The sequence below is a fragment of the Ahaetulla prasina genome, chromosome 1 (genome assembly GCF_028640845.1).
Source record: "Ahaetulla prasina isolate Xishuangbanna chromosome 1, ASM2864084v1, whole genome shotgun sequence".
NCBI lineage: Eukaryota > Metazoa > Chordata > Lepidosauria > Squamata > Colubridae > Ahaetulla > Ahaetulla prasina.
Window position 1 is genome coordinate 78,561,548 of NC_080539.1, and position 18,493 is coordinate 78,580,040.

Consider the following 18,493-nt stretch of genomic DNA (forward strand, 5'->3'; position numbering starts at 1 on the left):
AGGCAATGATAGATTTTGATAAATCAACACCAGACTGGATCTTATACTTTGGTCTTTTACTGCTTAAACATACAGGATAATCAGACTGATGCACTATACAGTAAATGTGGCCCAATTTGTAATAAAAATGTTAGGAGATTGATTTACCTAAAATCATTAATTGGAGCCTTGGAGGTATCCCTCAAAAGGTCACCCACTTCCTGAGGAACATATGTAGTATTGACTCAAGATTTCAGTTATTTGTGCTGATCCATTCAATGAAAATCAGTAGTATTTTGATTTGTGGGCATTGTTTTGATCATGCTATTGTCAGAAAGTCTCTATGATTCTGGTAAAGTGTGCGAAAGAAAATGATGGGGTTGTTTTGATTCGGTCTAGACATATCTGTAGGATTTTCTAACATGTCAAATCAGGGACAAGAATTACTATTATTTCCATAATGATTTTTCCAAAGAAAAGACTAACTCGGCATACAGGTGATTATTTTCAACAAAAAACCCTAGTTTGGAGTAACTCAATTGCCTTCCCCTTGGAAATACGTTACATTGTAAATAGAATTAAGGCCATCGACTAGTGACAAAGGATCACTTATAAAAATTACTAGAGTGACATGAATATATATATGGTGGCAGTCAACAAATGATAAGATCCTCAATTCAGCAGCCACTCTCTCTTGAATAAAGGACTGTGTTCCAGAGAATGTTGCTTTCATACTCTTGCGCATTTAAAAGCATTTCTTCCCAATTAAATTAGGACAAAAATGATACCTCATGTTATTCCCTACCCAACAAATAATTTTATGTAAAATTTCAGTATGTAATGTTATATGTTACCATACCGTTCCATCAAGACTTCAAGTGTGCTTTCTTTATAAGGGTATTTGACAATTTAAAATAATCCAAAGCAGAACTTTTAGTCTTACCTGGCAAAAAAGGAAGCTGCAACCGAGGTACCTGTGGAGGTATCACTAGCAACACAAGTGCTCTGGGAATTGGGGAAGCTATACAAAGAAGGTTTATCTGCATTGTAATGGTTCAGCACAGCTTCGGTCAGTCCATCGCGGCCAGATTCGGTGATCAACTGAGAAATCTAAAAACAAAACAAAGTTGTTTCTTTTATTTTGCTTTATTTCAATTTATTGGTTGTCCCACTCCAATGGACTCTTAGAATGTATTATATTCACCACTGTGCTATGCAGGGTATGTGTGTATTTGACAAAAACAAAACAAAACAGTACACCAGGGCCTCTGGTGGCTCAGACTGCTAAGACAGTCTATTATTAACACAGCTGCTTGCAATTACTGCAAGTTCAAGTCCCACCAGGCCCAAGGTTGACTCAGCCTTCCATCCTTTATAAGGTACATAAAATGAGGACCCAGATTGTTGGGGGCAATAAGTTGACTTTGTATATAATATACAAATGGATGAAGACTATTGCTTAACATAGTGTAAGCCGCCCTGAGTCTTCGGAGAAGGGCGGGATATAAATGCAAATAAAAAAAAACATCCTTCAACATCATATCATGATCTTTAAATTCATTTACAGCTTTTATAATCCCATTATGAAACTTGGGATTCACAAGTTCTAGCACATGAAGTTTTAGCACATTCTTGTTAGAACTTTACCTCATTTTTGTTGGAAGCTATGAGCTAAAATAACATTCTGACCCTGTTATGTTTTCATTATGGCATTGGTATTCCTTCAGATTGAAGGAGAAAGTCTAAAGCATTATCTTTGTGTCACCGGAGCAATTTGTGAATACCATGCAAATAACAATTTAGTCCTAGTGGAAAACGATTTAGATAGGAGCCAACAGGGTACAGCAGCTGCCAAAAAAGCCAACACAGTTCTGGGCTGCATAAACAGAGGGATAGAATCAAGATCATGTGAAGTATTAATACCACTTTATAATGCCTTCATAAGGCCACATTTAGAATATTGCATTCAGTTTTGGTCGCCACGATGTAAAAAAGATGTTGAGACTCTAGAAAGAGTGCAGAGAAAAGCAACAAAGATGATTAGGGGACTGGAGGCTAAAACATATGAAGAACGGTTGCAGGAACTGGGTATGTCTAGTTTAATGAAAAGAAGGACTAGGGGAGACATGATAGCAGCGTTCCAATATCTCAGGGGTTGCTATAAAGAAGAGGGAGTCAAACTATTCTCCAAAGTACCTGAGGTAGAACAAGAAGCAATGGATGCAAACTGATCAAAGAAAGAAGCAACTTAGAACTGAGGAGAAATTTCCTGACAGTTAGAACAATTAATTAGTGGAACAACTTGCCTGCAGAAGTTGTGAATGCTCCAATACTGGAAAATTTTAAGAAGATGTTGGATAACCATTTGTCTGAAGTGGTGTAGGGTTTCCTGCCTCGGCAGGGGGTTGGACTAAGATTATTATACACAAAATGACAGTATACACAGCAAACGAGATAACTATGCTGGATTTCGTATCACTTAATCACTAGTCGAACACTTCCCAAACATTTAAGACTGCGTGATCTATCGGCGGATTATGCGAGCATCATCATCATCATCATTATTATTATTAGAAAATTATTCTGAGCTTCAAAATTATGTGATTACAAACAAGGTTAAGATGTTAGAATCTGTTTGTCATATTATGCTCCGACTTATGTAATATTAAATATTAAAAGTAGCAAATGTACAGATCAAAGAGTACAGTCAAAGTAGGAATTTTTATTCTGCTTCTGTGCTGCTCATAACACAAGACCTTCTTTCTTTCTCTCTTTTCTCCCATTCACTCCTGGTCAAACCAGCCTGCAATGGCTAACAATAAGGTCAATCTAAAACACCATTGAAACTAAAATCTTAATTTCTAAAATGCACTAAAACATCATTGCACATTATAATTAAAAGTAAACAAACAGCAGCCACATTCATAGTTACAGCTATAAAATGTCAACCTTAAAAATACAGATACTGTACTTAGGGTGGAATGCAGTCCTCAGTATAAAAAAAAGTTTTTAACATCTTTCTACGTTTTCCGAGAATGGAAGATATTAAATGACCTTCTTACCATCTGTTACATTTGCATTTCTCTTGCCGCCACATTTTTCCTCATACAAAGCAAGCTGGTCTATATATTTATCTTGACATCACAAGTAATCTGTTCTACTGAAATTCAAGGTGATATGAATGATGTCCTGCACATCAGAAAGTACAATTTTCATGGAAGCATTTTATTTCTGATAATTTAATTAGATATTTTAATACACCCATATTCTCCAGTCTAAGATCAAACTTCACCTCTTAGATTATTTATCTAGGTTCCTTAAGAAAAAAATTGGCTCTCTGCAAGCTTTAATACTGACAGAAGATCACAACCCAACAAAATAGTATACAGAGCGGATAAAAACTTGTGATCTATTTGTAGATTGTGCTTCTCATCACACCGTTATTTTGGTAGGTGCAGAATACCCATAACTGGCATTCCCCATTTTAACTTGTTCAGCTATTTCTTTGACATTTACTTAGTAATTTGATCCTAAACATTTAATGGGAAAATCCTCACTTGGATTTTAACTGATTTTTTATATCTAAGTAAACAGCACTAACACCTATTTAATACCATCTTCTGATTGCTTCCAATATTGCACTTCCTCTCTCCCTCTCTCCCTCACACACACACATGGATATAGGTCATCAAACACAAGACAAAACAAAATGGTTGGGGATTGGGTGGTATTCAGCTTGACATAATATAAACTATGCAATCTAATTTTCATGTTAGTCTACTATAATAAACTATGTAGACGGAAAAATAATCACATTCTCTAAGGAAGAAGAGGCGATTCCTTTTCTTCCTTAGAGAGAAGCACTTTCCTAATTCAGGCTGGGCAGAAGCCACTATTAAATAACAAATCATTATACATAAAGTTCAAGAATTGATATATCTTCTAAATGAATAAAGGAGAGATAAGTGAAGCTGCAAATGAGCCAACACAGCACTACAGCAAACTGCAATATCACATGACATGATTTCAACAGTCTTTTTTTTTTCTTGTGTCCATCCATCAAGTCATATTTCTTTGCTTATGAATTGACCTCAGTGAGATCCTACAGTGTGAAACTGTCCGCTTCTAAGAAATGACAAAATGGGAAATTCTGTAGAATCTGCTTCTTCCACAATCACAGATCTCTTTGTAGCCATAAGAAAGTTTTTGTGTGATTCTTCCACACAACGACGCTGCTATACACAAATTCCAACTAGAGTGGCCGTTCCAGAGGAAATAAAGAATTAACTTTAGTAGGCAATTATCACACCCTGTAATATTTCAGCAGTTGTCTTTCCAATAATGGGTCATTTTTTTTTGAGTGGAAAAAAATTAGTCACACTTATTCCGGAGTAACAGAGGGCTAAAGAGAGCTTATGATGATCACTGATCAGGCCTTTAGTGGGAATTTGTAAATTACTTTATACGTTACCAATCACTAATTCAGCAACAGTCTCAAATTATGATCATGCTGAAAAAAGATTAATAAACAGTCCTCAAAACTGGGGTCATTGCAGCATATCTGCACACACGTGATTGTGATTTGGATGTTTAGCATCCAGTATGTGTTGATAATAGTCAGAGCATCCCATGGTCATGTGACCATCATTTGCAAGCTTCTCAACCAGCTTCTGACAAGCAAAGTCAATGGTGAAGTAGGCAGAAAGTTGTAGTCATGTGACATTATCCTTAACCAGAGTTCCCTGATGCCTCAGTGGTTAAAGTGGAGTATTACAGGAAAAACTCTACCCACAGCCTGGAATTCGATCCTGATAGAACTCAAGGTCAGCCTTCCATCCTTTCAAAGTCAGTAAAATAAGGACCCAGATTGTTTGGGGGTGATATGCAAATAATGTTTCTACATTGTAAAGCACATTGTAAAGCACTATGGGGTGGTATATAAGTTTAAATGCTGTTGCTAATGACTGTGGGTGATTTGCTTAACAACCCCCAGGAAGAACTGACTAATTGAAGTCATAAATCAAAAAGTGAGGTCTTCTCTGTATTCAATATTTATTCTATTCTAATAGTGGATTATAGTTTCAATTGTATTTTTCTCTTAATAATATAACACAATTGGAGAAAACATTTATATTACAATTATGCATTCACTTATAAAGTGAATATTGATGGATCCCTGTTAGTTCAGAACTAGCTTTGACCTTCCATCTCAAGATTTCAGAAGAGAGGAAAATTAAAACTGGGAACTTTTCAGCCACTTTTGTCACAACTACGCTATCTGGCTGCATATGACAGCTTCATAATAGGGGAGAGAAGTCATAAGTTAATTAGCATATCTGAAAACCAGAAACACAAAAAAAGGGTCCAAACAACATACTCTCCCCACCCATAAATTTCTCTAAATAAGTTTGAAACTATACCCAAGTTTTATTTTAAACCAACAGAATATGTGCCTATAATCCTCTAACACACTAAGAAAGATATAATAGGAATAATAAAACACATGCACAGCATGGATTTTTCATAAAGAATTACTGCTTCTTTTTCTGAAAATGCCTAGTTCAAAAGGAAAACTCCAACAAATACAGTAGTTGCCCCCTTCCCTTACTCATTCATATATTCTATCAGGAAGCTAATTCTTTGTGGGTAGAGGTTTAGGATAGGTTAATGGGGTAAGTTCTGAGTGGGTCCTTTGTCAATATAGTCGCAGGATATCACTGCCTAGCACAGCAACTACAGTCAATGCAATCTTTATGCTATATACATAAAAACACTTTTAAGTGCAAGTGGGCAGCACAAATACATTCTTTTTTGAACTCCTATTCTTTGTTCTGAACCATAAAGTTAGAAAACTATGTAGCCCTTCTCCTTTTTTCCTCAAGAACAGCAACCATTGAAAATTGGTCTCTTTTAAGATTAATGAGATGCAATAAGAATTTGCTAACATACTACTAGAAGTATCTACCAAATTGTTGTACAGGGAAAATATTTTTTAAAAAAGTAATGTTATTTGTCGCCAAACTCATTTAATATACCATAAGTAACTCTGTTTAATTTGAAATAGTTTTCTATTGAACAGGAGGCTTGGAATTCACAAAGAGAAGTGTATCAATGTGGAATATTTTAAATAGTTTAGTCCTATTTGGGAAAGATGCTTCAAGGCACAAACACCACCATAATTTTACATCTTTATTTGTAGTCTAAAAACTTTAATAATTAATCTTCTGCCTCCCAGGCCTTTAACAAATTATCGTATTAGTCACATGCTAGATACAGTACAAGCATGTACAAGCACTTCTAGATTATTATTATGTTGGTCGCATTGTCAGCCAGATGTTTAGACTGCAAGTGGCATTTTTGTTCACCTGAGTCCTTCCCAAGGACCTGGGGCAGGCATATGTTGTTAATAATATTAAAAATATAGTTGCAGGATGTAAACTGTTCCAAGTAAAGCTGCCTTTTGCAACTGACTGATGGTGAATTTGTCAGTGCAAATGATATTCAAACAATGCTCCAGGTGTTTTGGAAGTGTTCCAAAGCACCTATTACTATTGATACTATCTTTGCTTTCTTTGCCACAGTTCATTATCCAGATTATTTTTTTTTTGGTCTTTCTTATCAACAGTAAAGTCTGAGACATTGTGTGGCACTTGCCTCTCTGAATTCCAAAATCCCAGAGTACCCTAGCTTCCTCTTTCATGAACCAATGGTGTCTCACAAGGTTCTGTCTTGTCCCTATCTTGTTCAACACTCACAGGAAACTGCTGGGAAGAGCACCAAGTTTTGGAATAGCAGTAGCACCATACTCCCAGTTCGGCCGAATCAGTAGCGATGACAGCCAGTGGTTCGGAGAACCGGTAGCGATGGCAGCTTGAGACTCCGCCCACCTGCCCAGTTGTTGTTACTTCCTGGTTTTAACCCGGAAGTAACCTGTTTTTTACCCTCTGCACATGTGCAGAAGGGTTTACGCATGCGCAGACGGTCGGTGTGCACACATGATGTGTGCACACACACTTCCGAACAAGTAGGGAAGGTAAATCGATTTCACCCCTGAATAGCACTTATACTTATAAATCACTTCATAGTGCTTTACAGCCCTCTATAAGCAGCTTATAGAGTCAGCATATTGTCCCCAACAATGCCCTCCTTTTACCCACCTCGGAAAGATGGGAGACTGACTCAGCCTTGAGCTGGTGAGAATCAAACTGCTGAAATACTGGTGGTCAGCAGAAGTAGCCCACAGTACTCTATTCTAACCATTGCACCACCACAGCTCTTATCAAATGCCAAAACTAAATTATTCCTTTTGTCGAATTGCAGGGAAGCAATGAGACCACTTTGTAGTACGTAATAACAGGCTGGACAAACTGAAATTAAATTTAAACAAAAATGAGAGGTTGTAGGTAAACCTGAAGTTGTGAATGGCACTTCCACAGATTTTGGGTAAGGATGTTGAAAAAAAAACACAGGTTCATAGTTATAAATGCTCTTTGATTCTTAGAGTCCCAGCAGATTTTACTTTGCTAATCACTGCTGACTATAAGGGTAACACTCAACTGTTTTGAGCCAGCATTGTCCAAAGACGTTTCCATGGTCATGTGGCCTGCAAGACATCGTGGAGCACTTCCTCCCCACTTAAGTGGTACCTAATTATTTACTCGCATTTGCATGCTTCTGAACTTCTAGGTGGGCAGGAGCTAGGCGAAGACAGGCACTCACCCTGTCGCGCGATGCTGGGTTTCGAACCAGCTTTCCAGGCGACAAGCCCAGCATTTTAACTGAGCCATCACACTGCCCACTTTGTTCTTAACTATCGCTGAATTTGTAGCCAGACACTATCCTAGGAAGAACTTTGCACAGTAGCAGTTGTGACTCTTGCTGAGCCCGTGAGTATCCAAGTCTTTGTAACATCCTGTCTTGATTACTACGAGTTCCACACGGAATTACACTTGAAAAGGTGTCAAGAGGCTACACCCGATATAAATTGCAGCAACTAAGTAGCAAACATAGAAAATGTATGATGCTAGTATTGATTTATATGCAGTTGTTGCCAATGATTTGCCAGGCACATCTTAACATTTTGGTAGAGAACATTAGTCCTATATTCTTTAAGATTGAACTGCCTCAGGAACTGCTTCTCCGGTTAGAAATCTGTTTGGCTTCAGTTGCTAAGATTTACCAAAGACACTTTTTTTTCAAGTTACATTCAATGCCAAAGGTCCATCTTTCTGACACATAGAAGGCTTTCTCCTATTCTGCTTTCATACTATACAATGTTCCTTCTTGTGCGTTAGGTTTGGCCCATCTCACCATGTTGAAAACTATAAATATTTTATTTACAATTTATATAGCCACCCATCTCCCTATACAATGATAATGTAAGAACAAGATGCATCTCTTTTTCTGGGTGATCCACTGTTCTAATATTTAGTTTACTGTTAATTTTAATCTGTATTTTTAATATTTTACAGTATTGTGTGTTTTAAATTTTGTTAGCTGCATTGAATACTGAATATATTAAACACATATACTGATATATATAATTAATTACACACACAGTGTGTAATTAAGAAAGTATTTAAGACTGACGGGGTGAACTACCAGTCACATAGCAGACAGACCAGTTGAAAGTACCTTGGAATTACACAGGAAAAGATCAGACACAGGGCTCAATGGGAAGAACAAGAGCCACAGCATCGACACATATGCCCTGCTACTCATCGGACACCCTGGCCGTATATTTAGCTGTCCAAAGCACGACATGAAAGCTACCAATGTGAAGACCCAGAAACTCCTCACAATATACAGAAATTTCTGCCCCAAGTTGAACACCCACAGACTGTTCACCAGCTGGAAAGAGGGCAAGCGGGGTCTGGTGAATGGCAAAATCACTGTCCTGGATAAAATCCAGAGCATCCAGGAATACATCAGAAATTTAGGAAGAACATGCTCTAATTCAGAGGTCTCCAACCTTGGCAACTTTAAGACTTGTGGACTTGAAGCTTTGCTGGCTGAGGAATTCTGGGACTTCAAGTCCACAAGTCTTAAAGTTGCCAAGGTTGGAGACCTCTGTTCTAATCTATCAGGCTGTTAAAAGTAACTTTTAACAGTAACAATGGATGATCTGTACCCTCAGATTTGCAAGATTCTGTTAATGTAATCTTACAATAAAATGAAATTAGCTGATCTGATCTTGTTTCCTGTCTGGTTTAGCTGGGACATGAAGCAGTTGAGAGGAAAGGGAGTTGTGGTGGTGGGGGGGATGCAAATCCAAATGGAGGCACACATTTTATTTATTTATTTATTTATTTATTTTGTCACAACAGTATATATAAGCATAAGCATGAAAGTAACTATATAATATAAGCATATATATAAGCATAAGTATGTAATAACTATCACATTTCATTCTAAATTAAAGTCCCTGTTATAAGCTCACTCAGGAAATTTAAGGCTGGAAAAAGCTTCTGTATTTAGCAGTAAAACCAACATTTCCAATTGTTCCTAACCTGGACTGACACATGCTGAGTTTTTGGATGAGCTTTTGGAAAAGTTGTTCAGCTGATTGTACAAGGTCTGGGTATTCCTCTGGCCAAGTAACTTTATGTTTGTTTGTTTGCCAAACTAATGATCAGAGCTGGGGATGGGGGGACTTATAGCTTCAGGAGACTCTCTGATTAACTTCTGCACAAAACACCATTCCTGAGCCAGGAGCTCAGCCTCAGTCAGCACTCTTGAGAAAGCAAATAAGCAACTATGAGCTTACAACAAAAGCAATCAAACAAAAGAGCAAATAGGAGCAAGGGAGCATTGTGAGGGAAGAACAAACAAGCATCAGGCCTTGCAAAAGAACAGAACTGAGAAAGCAGCCCTAATGACTTCTGCAGAGCTTTTGCTGCTGGAGGAGAACATGAAAGGACCGTAGGCTAGCTTTTCCCCTTTATGGGTTATCATGAAAGGGGAACAGGGCAAAAACATGAGAAACTCTCAGTGAAGAACAGCAGAAAGATACTTCCAAAGAGGAAAGGGTACAAGATACATCCAGGAGCAGAGAGACAGGAGTTGGACACCAAGAGGAAGAAAGGTTTCAATGGGGGGAAAAGTGAATACTTGGAAGCATGTTAAAGAGTAAGCCAATGCCAACCAATACATTTGAAACTCTGAATGTGGCAGGTGAACTCCAACCATAATGGAGCCTGCCTATTACAGTTGAATGTCAGGAGGGTGTTAAGTGAACAGGTCACTTAATGAATCCCTATCCCTGCTCTCTCAAATACATTCATTAAACAAATACACAAAGTGTTAAGTAGAATATGGGGCTCCTCAGGAGTTGAGGAGATCCTAGTGCGAGCACAAGCATAATGCCTCCAAACTCCCCCCACCCACTCACATACCTTGTGCTCTGCTTTCCACCCTTAGGGTCTCCACAGCCACCTGGGACTTACCCACTTTGTCACTGATTGCTCACTTACCTTTCATAGATCTCCATAGCTCAGGATATCAGGATAAAGAAGGAGGACAGGCTGATCCATTGCCTGGCCATGTGGTAGAATTCCACAAGTGCCATCCTTTCCTGAGATATGAGTGAAGCTCTCTCTTTTCCTTTCATCATTAGATGCTAGCCTTCCCTCCCCGCAACAAAAACTAATGGCAAGTGAGAGAATTTTCCCTTGCTTGCTGCTTGCCTTCCTCCCCTTGCTAAGGCGGGGGGTGAGAACATGAGCAGGACAAATCCACTCTATGTGGCCCAGCATTGGAGCGGTTGGTCCTCCTTCTGTACCTTGACATCCTAAGCTCAGTGAGTAATTGTGAAGAATGTGTGGAACCCCAAGGGCTAGCAAAGCAGGCCCATTGACCATGGAGACCTGATTGGGGGTGGTATAGGTGAGGGGCATGCTACAGCATCTCTACGGTTGTCATAAGCAGGGTGGATTTGATTTAAATCTTACTGATTTAAGCTGATTTAAATCACTAGTAAAAAGGCTTGACTTAAATCAACTCGAATTAAATCATAATTTTTAAAGAGCAATTTAAAAATTGCCATTTCTGCCCTGCAGCAGCTCCTCCTCCGACCCGCTGTTGACTCAACGACAGTCTTCCAATATTGCAGAATATACAGCCTCATGCTACATAACTAAGCTCCATTTCATGCTGAATAAACTAAATTATTAATGTATCTTAAATAGAAAACGATCTTTAAATTTTTACTCCAAAAACATTTTATTAAAATAAATTTGATAAAAAAAAAAATCTGATTTAAATTTTTAAAAACCATCGATTTTTATCCACTCTGGTCATAAGGGTGAACAACTACAGAGATGTTGCAACAAACGTAACTTTGGTATTGGGTCATAGGTACGTTTGGGGATCTGTCATAACTTTGAACTGTCGCGAAGTGATCTGCTGTAACTCAAGGATTACATGTACTCCTGATTTTCTCTAGAGTAAATTCTGTCCCTATTGAGACTGGGATAAAAGCATTAGATGCTTTCTCTTAATGCAGGTACTGTACATATGAAACAACCAATTGCTTCTTCTTCTTCTTTTTTTTTTTGCTTTAGTTTTGCTTTTTTGTCTTTATCATTTTCTTTGCTTCTTCTTTAAAAAGTATTGGGGTTTTTTGGAAACAGCAGCTACATAAAGTATAATCTAAAGCATTAGTACAATTTTTAATTATATGTATCTCCTGCTGGTATTATTGTTCCTTTGGTTTTATGGTCAATGTGAGCATGATGGACTATAATGAGCACATTTATTGAATAACTCTTATCTAAGTCTTGATATAATCCAGAATGTGTTTCTTAAAAGTTATATGCAAAATGGGGGGGGGAAGGGTGGAGGGAAGGGGAAGGGAGGAGGGGAGGTGGAGGGGGAGAATAGTTGTTAAAAAAAATTTTTTTGTTTTTGTTTTTGTAAAACTTTTTTAATAATAAAAAAAGTTATATGTAATGATATAGCTCATATATTCCAACAAGATTTCAGAATGCAAAATGAACCCCATGTTTGTACTTTTAAAGTTAGAAAACTTATTTCTATAATGCCACACAAGTGGTTTTTAGACAATTGTGTGGCAAATTAGACAATTTTTACAAAATTGTTATTCATGGATCCTTATTCTGCTTTCTGTGATTAAAAAAACTAGGTTATTGATTTGGTAATCACTATTGGAAAGTATAACTATGAAAAGAGTATTGAACTATACATTCTTTCACAGCTTGTTGATTCACACATAGCCAGGTACTTTGGCTGGGATTTATTCTACTGAAGCAGAAACTAAATATTTTTGCTCAACCTCCCCATTGCCAGCTTTTATTAATTTATTTATAGCTGAAAAAAGTGTTAAAATTGAACTGGTTCCACCATATATACAGTACCTACTAGGGGAGACTCTTCTGTTTCCCTAAACATCCTTTTTAAGAAACAGCTACATTCAAATCCATAGGTTTTTTTAAAAAAGTTTTGCTAATGGTTCAGCATATATTTAGAAATTCTATAGAAGTCCAGAGTGTTTTCACATATTTCAAAATACAGTATTAGTTTTATAAATAATTGAAAACATCTCTATTTCCAGAAGACTATAGACTATAGTGTTGAAGAATATATAGTAGAAGAAAATATATTAAGATTATAAATTTTATGAACAACAAAAAATGCACTCTCAACAATCAAATGCATTTCACTTTTCTTGTCAGTAAGCAACTCTACACTTTCAAGTGATTATTCAGTAACACTGGCTTTGAATACAAAGACATGTACAACCTTTGCTTGAAGCATTTATTATAATTAGAAATTTCACTTATCCACAAACAAGCTGCCACCTACTACTGTCATGAGACTTCTAAAAGTTGAGATCTTACTCTTGCTACAGCATAAACCATTGATCTCGTATTTTCCTACTGACAGGAATGCCACCAGAAACTACCCAAGTGTATCTGCTCTGCTTAATAGCATTATTGAGGCAGCAAGCACCCTCCTTTTCAATTGTGGCAAACAAGTCAGCAAAATGCAGCATAAGCACCCCTGCAGACTGGCAATATTTTAAGCTTCATCATTCATCTTCTTTTGAAAGATCTATGACAAGCATCTGCTGCAGAGGGAGTGGCAAACAGAAAATGATTTTTCTCCATATTCTAAACAAATAATAATAATTTTAAAAACCCACAGTCGTTCAGAACTGAGAACAGGTAACTGCAATTTTCTGAATTAGCTTCACATAATAGAAAAGGAAGCTCTTTTTCTAAGCAATGGATATTCCTCATACCTTGTGAATACCTGTGACTAACTGATTCATAGCAGCATTTTTGTCACAATGGGGAAACTTGGCAACTTTAAGACTTGTGGACTTCAACTCCCAGAAAGCTGGCTGAGGAATTCTGGGAGTTGAAGTCTTAAAGTCTTAAAGTTGCCAAGTTTGGACACCCCTGAACTAAAGTGTCACTGCTACCAAATGCTCCAAATAACTTCCCAGGATCCCACCATGATTAAACACAGCCTGTCTCCATATTAGTAATAACAGAGAATTTGTGTATTATGCAACAAAGATTTGCATAACATTGGATCTGAATTGGATCTTTTCAGCACATGATGTTTTCAACTTACAGAATTAGCTTCATGACCATTTAAAGTTAGGACAGTACTGAGGAAAGTGACTTATGATCAGTAAGTAGCTCTTTGACTAAGAAGTGTATATTCAATCTACTGAGATCTATTGGAATAAAAGGATAAAAAGGCTATGGGACTGGCACTGTTAACACTCGCCTCTTATTTATTTAGCATATGGAATCTACAGAGGTCACGAAATCACTGATATACAAATTTAATTTAAATAAAGCATCAGTAAATATAGAAGATAGATAGATAGATAGATAGATAGATAGATAGATAGATAGATAGATAGATAGATAGATAGATAGAGATACAGTATATAGATATACAATATAGGAAATAAAATATTCAATTAAGATAAGCCCATAATAAAAATCACCATAATATGGAGAACTGAAATAGGATAGATATTATAATTCAATATTTCACTGAACCATTACTATTTATTTAGATTTGCATCTAGATATTCCCTCTTAATAACCCTCTTAACACTCAGAATACTCTTATTGAGATATCAATAAGTTACCTATTGAGTATCTGTTTCATGACACCATCAAGTATGATGATGAATATAGCATAGAAATAGGATTCAAAAAATAATAAATAAAAAAATGGACAATATTCAAGATTTTTTAAAAAGTCTTTCCTGACCTCAAAGATTATTGTACAATTTGCTCTAAAAAGTTCAACTACCCTTACCACTGTCTCTTTTGCTATAGTGTTTAACTATAGAACTAATTTGTGGCCATAAAGTCAACTAGCTATATAGTTCAATCAGATAATCTCTTCAAATGAATGAATTCCACAAAGAAAACTGCCTTATATGGTACCTGAATAGAATTCCTATATGGAATGATTATCACTCCAAACTGTTTACCTTGACAGGCAGTATCTCCCTAGGCTTCGGGTAGTTTTTCTTGCTCTATTTGAAGATGCCAGGAATTGAAACTCTTTATCTTTTACATCCAAAGTTTTTTGCTTTAAGCAGTGGCCTTTTCCCCATAGATTTTCCTTTTCTTTCACAAAAGAGACAAGAAATGCTTAGATAAGAGAGTAATCGCAATCATTTAAATCAGAAGATGTTTGCATTTGATTGCATACATGCACAATATTCTCTATTATTGTAGAAGAAGCTTAAGGCTGAATGGGAGAGGTAAAATTCTTCCCTGACAGTTACCAATACTTCCTAACTATCAATAGAAGGGAATATCTGAAAGCTCAGGATTGAACTATGGAGTCCTTGGGGTACTCTGAGTTTGCTTGCAGACCTTTCATTACCCAATTAGGTAACATAAGGACTAGTGAATGTGAGCTTTGCTCCCTGTTTGTATACAACAGCTTGCCATATACGATAATTTGCTCTCTCCTTATAAAAAGGGAGTAAACCCCACACTCAGTAAGACTAATGATGTTACCCCAGCTGGGTAATGAATCATCTGCTAGCAAACAATCAAGCTCAGAGAGTACCAAGAAACTTCATACTTCCTAACAATACCACAATAAGATATGGCAAGAGGTGGTTACCTTTTTTTTCACCCCTGTTCCTTCTTCTCCTCATTCCATATTTAAACAATGAGAAATTACATAATCTGACTGATGTTGGGTCATTTTGGGGATGGGGGGGAGGATCTGGGGAAAACAAGAGGAAAGCTTCAGAAGCACAAATGCTACCTTTCCAGCAGTACTGAAAAGCATTGATTAAATACAGTAGCTAGAGTGCATAATCTTCATCATGCAAACTTACGTAAGCATATTCAGAAATAAATCCCATGTAAGATTCCACCAAACTGAGGAGTACAAAATCACAGCAGGAATGAACATCAGGAATTAATTATGAGGGTCCTCTATGTAGTTCACAGGGCACATCTTCTGTATGTATTTATTAATTAATTTGGTCTTTAGCTTTCCTGCTTACTAATTATCTTCTCCAAGCTTATTCTGGAGAAGAAAATTAATTATTGCAGAGAATTATCTTCTTTATGCTTCTTGCATTCTCATATTCCCTTTTGGCAACCTCTTTCAGATTATTCGGATCCTTTCAGGAGAAAATGGGCATGGCAAATGACTAGAATTTATAGGTCCTATGGCAGAAAAAGTTGCTTGTGCCTACTTTGATTTGGACAATTAAAACACCAATTAGATTAAACCGATGGTGATAAACAAGATGATGCTTCATGCTGGGATTCCTCTGAATTTGTAAAATCTAAAGCAGGGGTAGTCAACCTTTTTATACCTACCGCCCACTTTTGTATCTCTGTTAGTAGTAAAATTTTCAAACTGCCCACCGGTTCCACAGTAATGCACCGTGTATCATCTGCACATGCCTCTCGTGCCTCGTGGATTGGGTTTGGGGGGGGTGCTGGCTACCAACTCTGCTTGTCTGTTACAGCTGGTGGTGTAGGGGTAGATGCACGAGCTATTCTGGGAAGAGGCTCTTTTGTTTGCAGTCGCACTATAGCACCATTTAGTTTCACTTACATAACTTGAACTAAACTTATGTGTGGGCGATACAAATAGTATATTTTCAGAAATTTAAATTGTCATGGGAATATTATGAAAACCTAATGAAAATGTTTTTAAATAATGCTATTAAATTTTTTTAAAAAGTCAATTAAATTAAAAAAAAGGAAAGTGCTTCAGTATCAGACAAAACCCCTACTGCCCACCATGAAAGCTGGAACGCCCACTAGTGGACGGTAGGGACCAGGTTGACTACCTCTGATCTAAAGGAATGGTTAGGGTTTTGATGTTTGAATTCTGTTTACCTGTGTCTCAGCCCATGTTCCTCGAGGCTCCCATTGGCAGCCAGGCAGAATGTGAGCAACTGGATCCAGGAGGTAATAAATGCTACTTACCTTGAAAAATATCATTGTGCCCCCTCTTTTGAACCAACATGTGTTTCAAACAATTTCTAACTTCTCATTTTAGATAAGGTTATTCAGAAAGTGGTGATAAATCAACTAGAATCCAAGAAGAAATGGATTGTCTGATTGTTGTTAGTCAGAGTGTCAGAATGAAGGAAAGCCCAGCCAAGGGGAGCAAATGACAATGGGAACCCTGGTGGATTATTGCCAAATACCTAACAGCAGAACACAGCCAGAGAAACAAGATGCACACTCAGTTTCACTAATCAGGCTTAGTATCAAAAGATAATAAATTAGAAAACACACTCTTGGAAACTGTACAAGCAAAAATCCTGCATTCCTTTATGAATGAATTCATTATTAGGATGCTGTGAGTCAGTTGAACTTTTTCTTACAATGGAAAACTAAAGGGTAACTGCTCTTTCTCCAGGTAAACCTAGCATTGAAATATCTATCTGGTCTTCATTAGTGTCAGTCCCACAAAGTGGACCAGACCAGGAAATAACTCCAGAGGAAGGCTAAAACTGCTTTTATTGAGATTGGCTATAATGACAGAATTTTGCATGTTTGTGCTGTAAGTCTTTTCTTCGTTGGGAAAAAAGGAAGTATTGTCTTCCAAATATTATCTGTCTGTTGTGGACTTAAAACATGTTTTACCCCCTCATCACTTTGGTAAAGGAGTTTGCATCTCTCTATCAAAATTATCTTTCTTACTCTCTACAATTAGTTCTGTTTTGAAATGATAAGGATTCCATGGAAGTCTTTAACCAGTGTTTGGAAGTTGTACGTGTCTGTATGAGGAAAACAATCTCAGATTAAATCCTTCCAAGATAGAACTACTGGCCATCAGTAAATAACATGGACAATCCAATGTTATACAATCAATCAATCAATGTATTTAAAGATGATTCATGACTTGGTGGATCTTTCATGACTCAGTTGTTGCTCAAGCAGCAGATGGAGCTGTAAATAAAAGAGTCTTTGCCCCAATTCAATCAGGGTGCCAATTATAACCCTTTAGGACACTCCTCCCATGGGGGGATGTAATCCCCTACCCTGTGAGCCTTTCAGAAACAATTTGAACTACTTCATTTCAATATGTTTTGTGCCCCAGCAACTGATTAAGCTGTGGTGTCTATTAAAGAAATTCATTTGGATTTTATATTTTTGTTTTATTATCTGTTTTTTATATTTATAACTTGACCACGATCCATACTTTTGAGGCAGGGTACAAAAATTATTAACTTAAACACAATGAAAAAACTGAATCCAATCTCTCCTTGATCTACTACAGAGGTAATTGAAATAAAAATATCTTAGAAGATTTTCGAAAGACATTACTTGAATTGCAGTCTGCAAAAAAAAAAAAATACTGCGGAATAACATTAAAAATTGCTAGCACCCACTAAACGCTCTTTGGTGTAAGCTTAATTTTTTTTATTTGAAACATAGATTTGAAATGAATTATTCACCCTTAAATGTTGCAGCAGATTAGAAGCAGAGTCAATATCTTACATAGCCACAAATATTCCATGGATCATCATCTTATGATCCAGAAGGCATTTCTAACTTTAGAAAATAATTGCTTACTACTAATTTATATAGTTATGCATCCACCAAAAATGGAATTGTAGTGTAGCTATTGAACCTTAGCTGAAACTGATATCGTTTGACTGAAATAGACAGCATAGTTTCATTTCACAGTACATAAGCTCTTGTGAATGTATCTGCCTGAAGCATCATAATCCATCTTCACTAAAATATCTGAACGCCAGACAGACTACATTTCTGCTTAGGGTCCTGGTTCTTCTGCGAATCTTAAGGACAGTGACTCTATACCCTATTAACTAGAATGTATTATTTACTGATGAAAAGAGTCAGAGCAAATAACTTTTCCATGGCAAATACAAAGAGACACCCAAGAGGGAGGAAATGTTTAACACTAAACATTTCTAAATGTTACTTGGTTCCATCCATCTACAGCATCAGCCTGAAATCTTGTGATATTGTCTGAGGCTCAGAACACAATCACTAACAGTTAAAAG

The 18,493-nt window shown here is 36.9% G+C and overlaps 1 protein-coding gene across 4 annotated transcripts in view; it reads right to left on the reverse strand.

The window, feature by feature from the left end:
* The window catches only part of KIF26B (kinesin family member 26B), a 361,542-nt gene that overhangs the window by 208,187 nt on the left and 134,862 nt on the right, over positions 1 to 18,493 (reverse strand). For all 4 annotated transcript variants that reach the window (XM_058165246.1, XM_058165242.1, XM_058165253.1 and 1 more), the window contains one exon: positions 923 to 1,089. In XM_058165246.1, the coding sequence (XP_058021229.1) occupies positions 923 to 1,089 (167 nt within the window). The remainder of the gene's footprint in view (positions 1 to 922; positions 1,090 to 18,493) is intronic.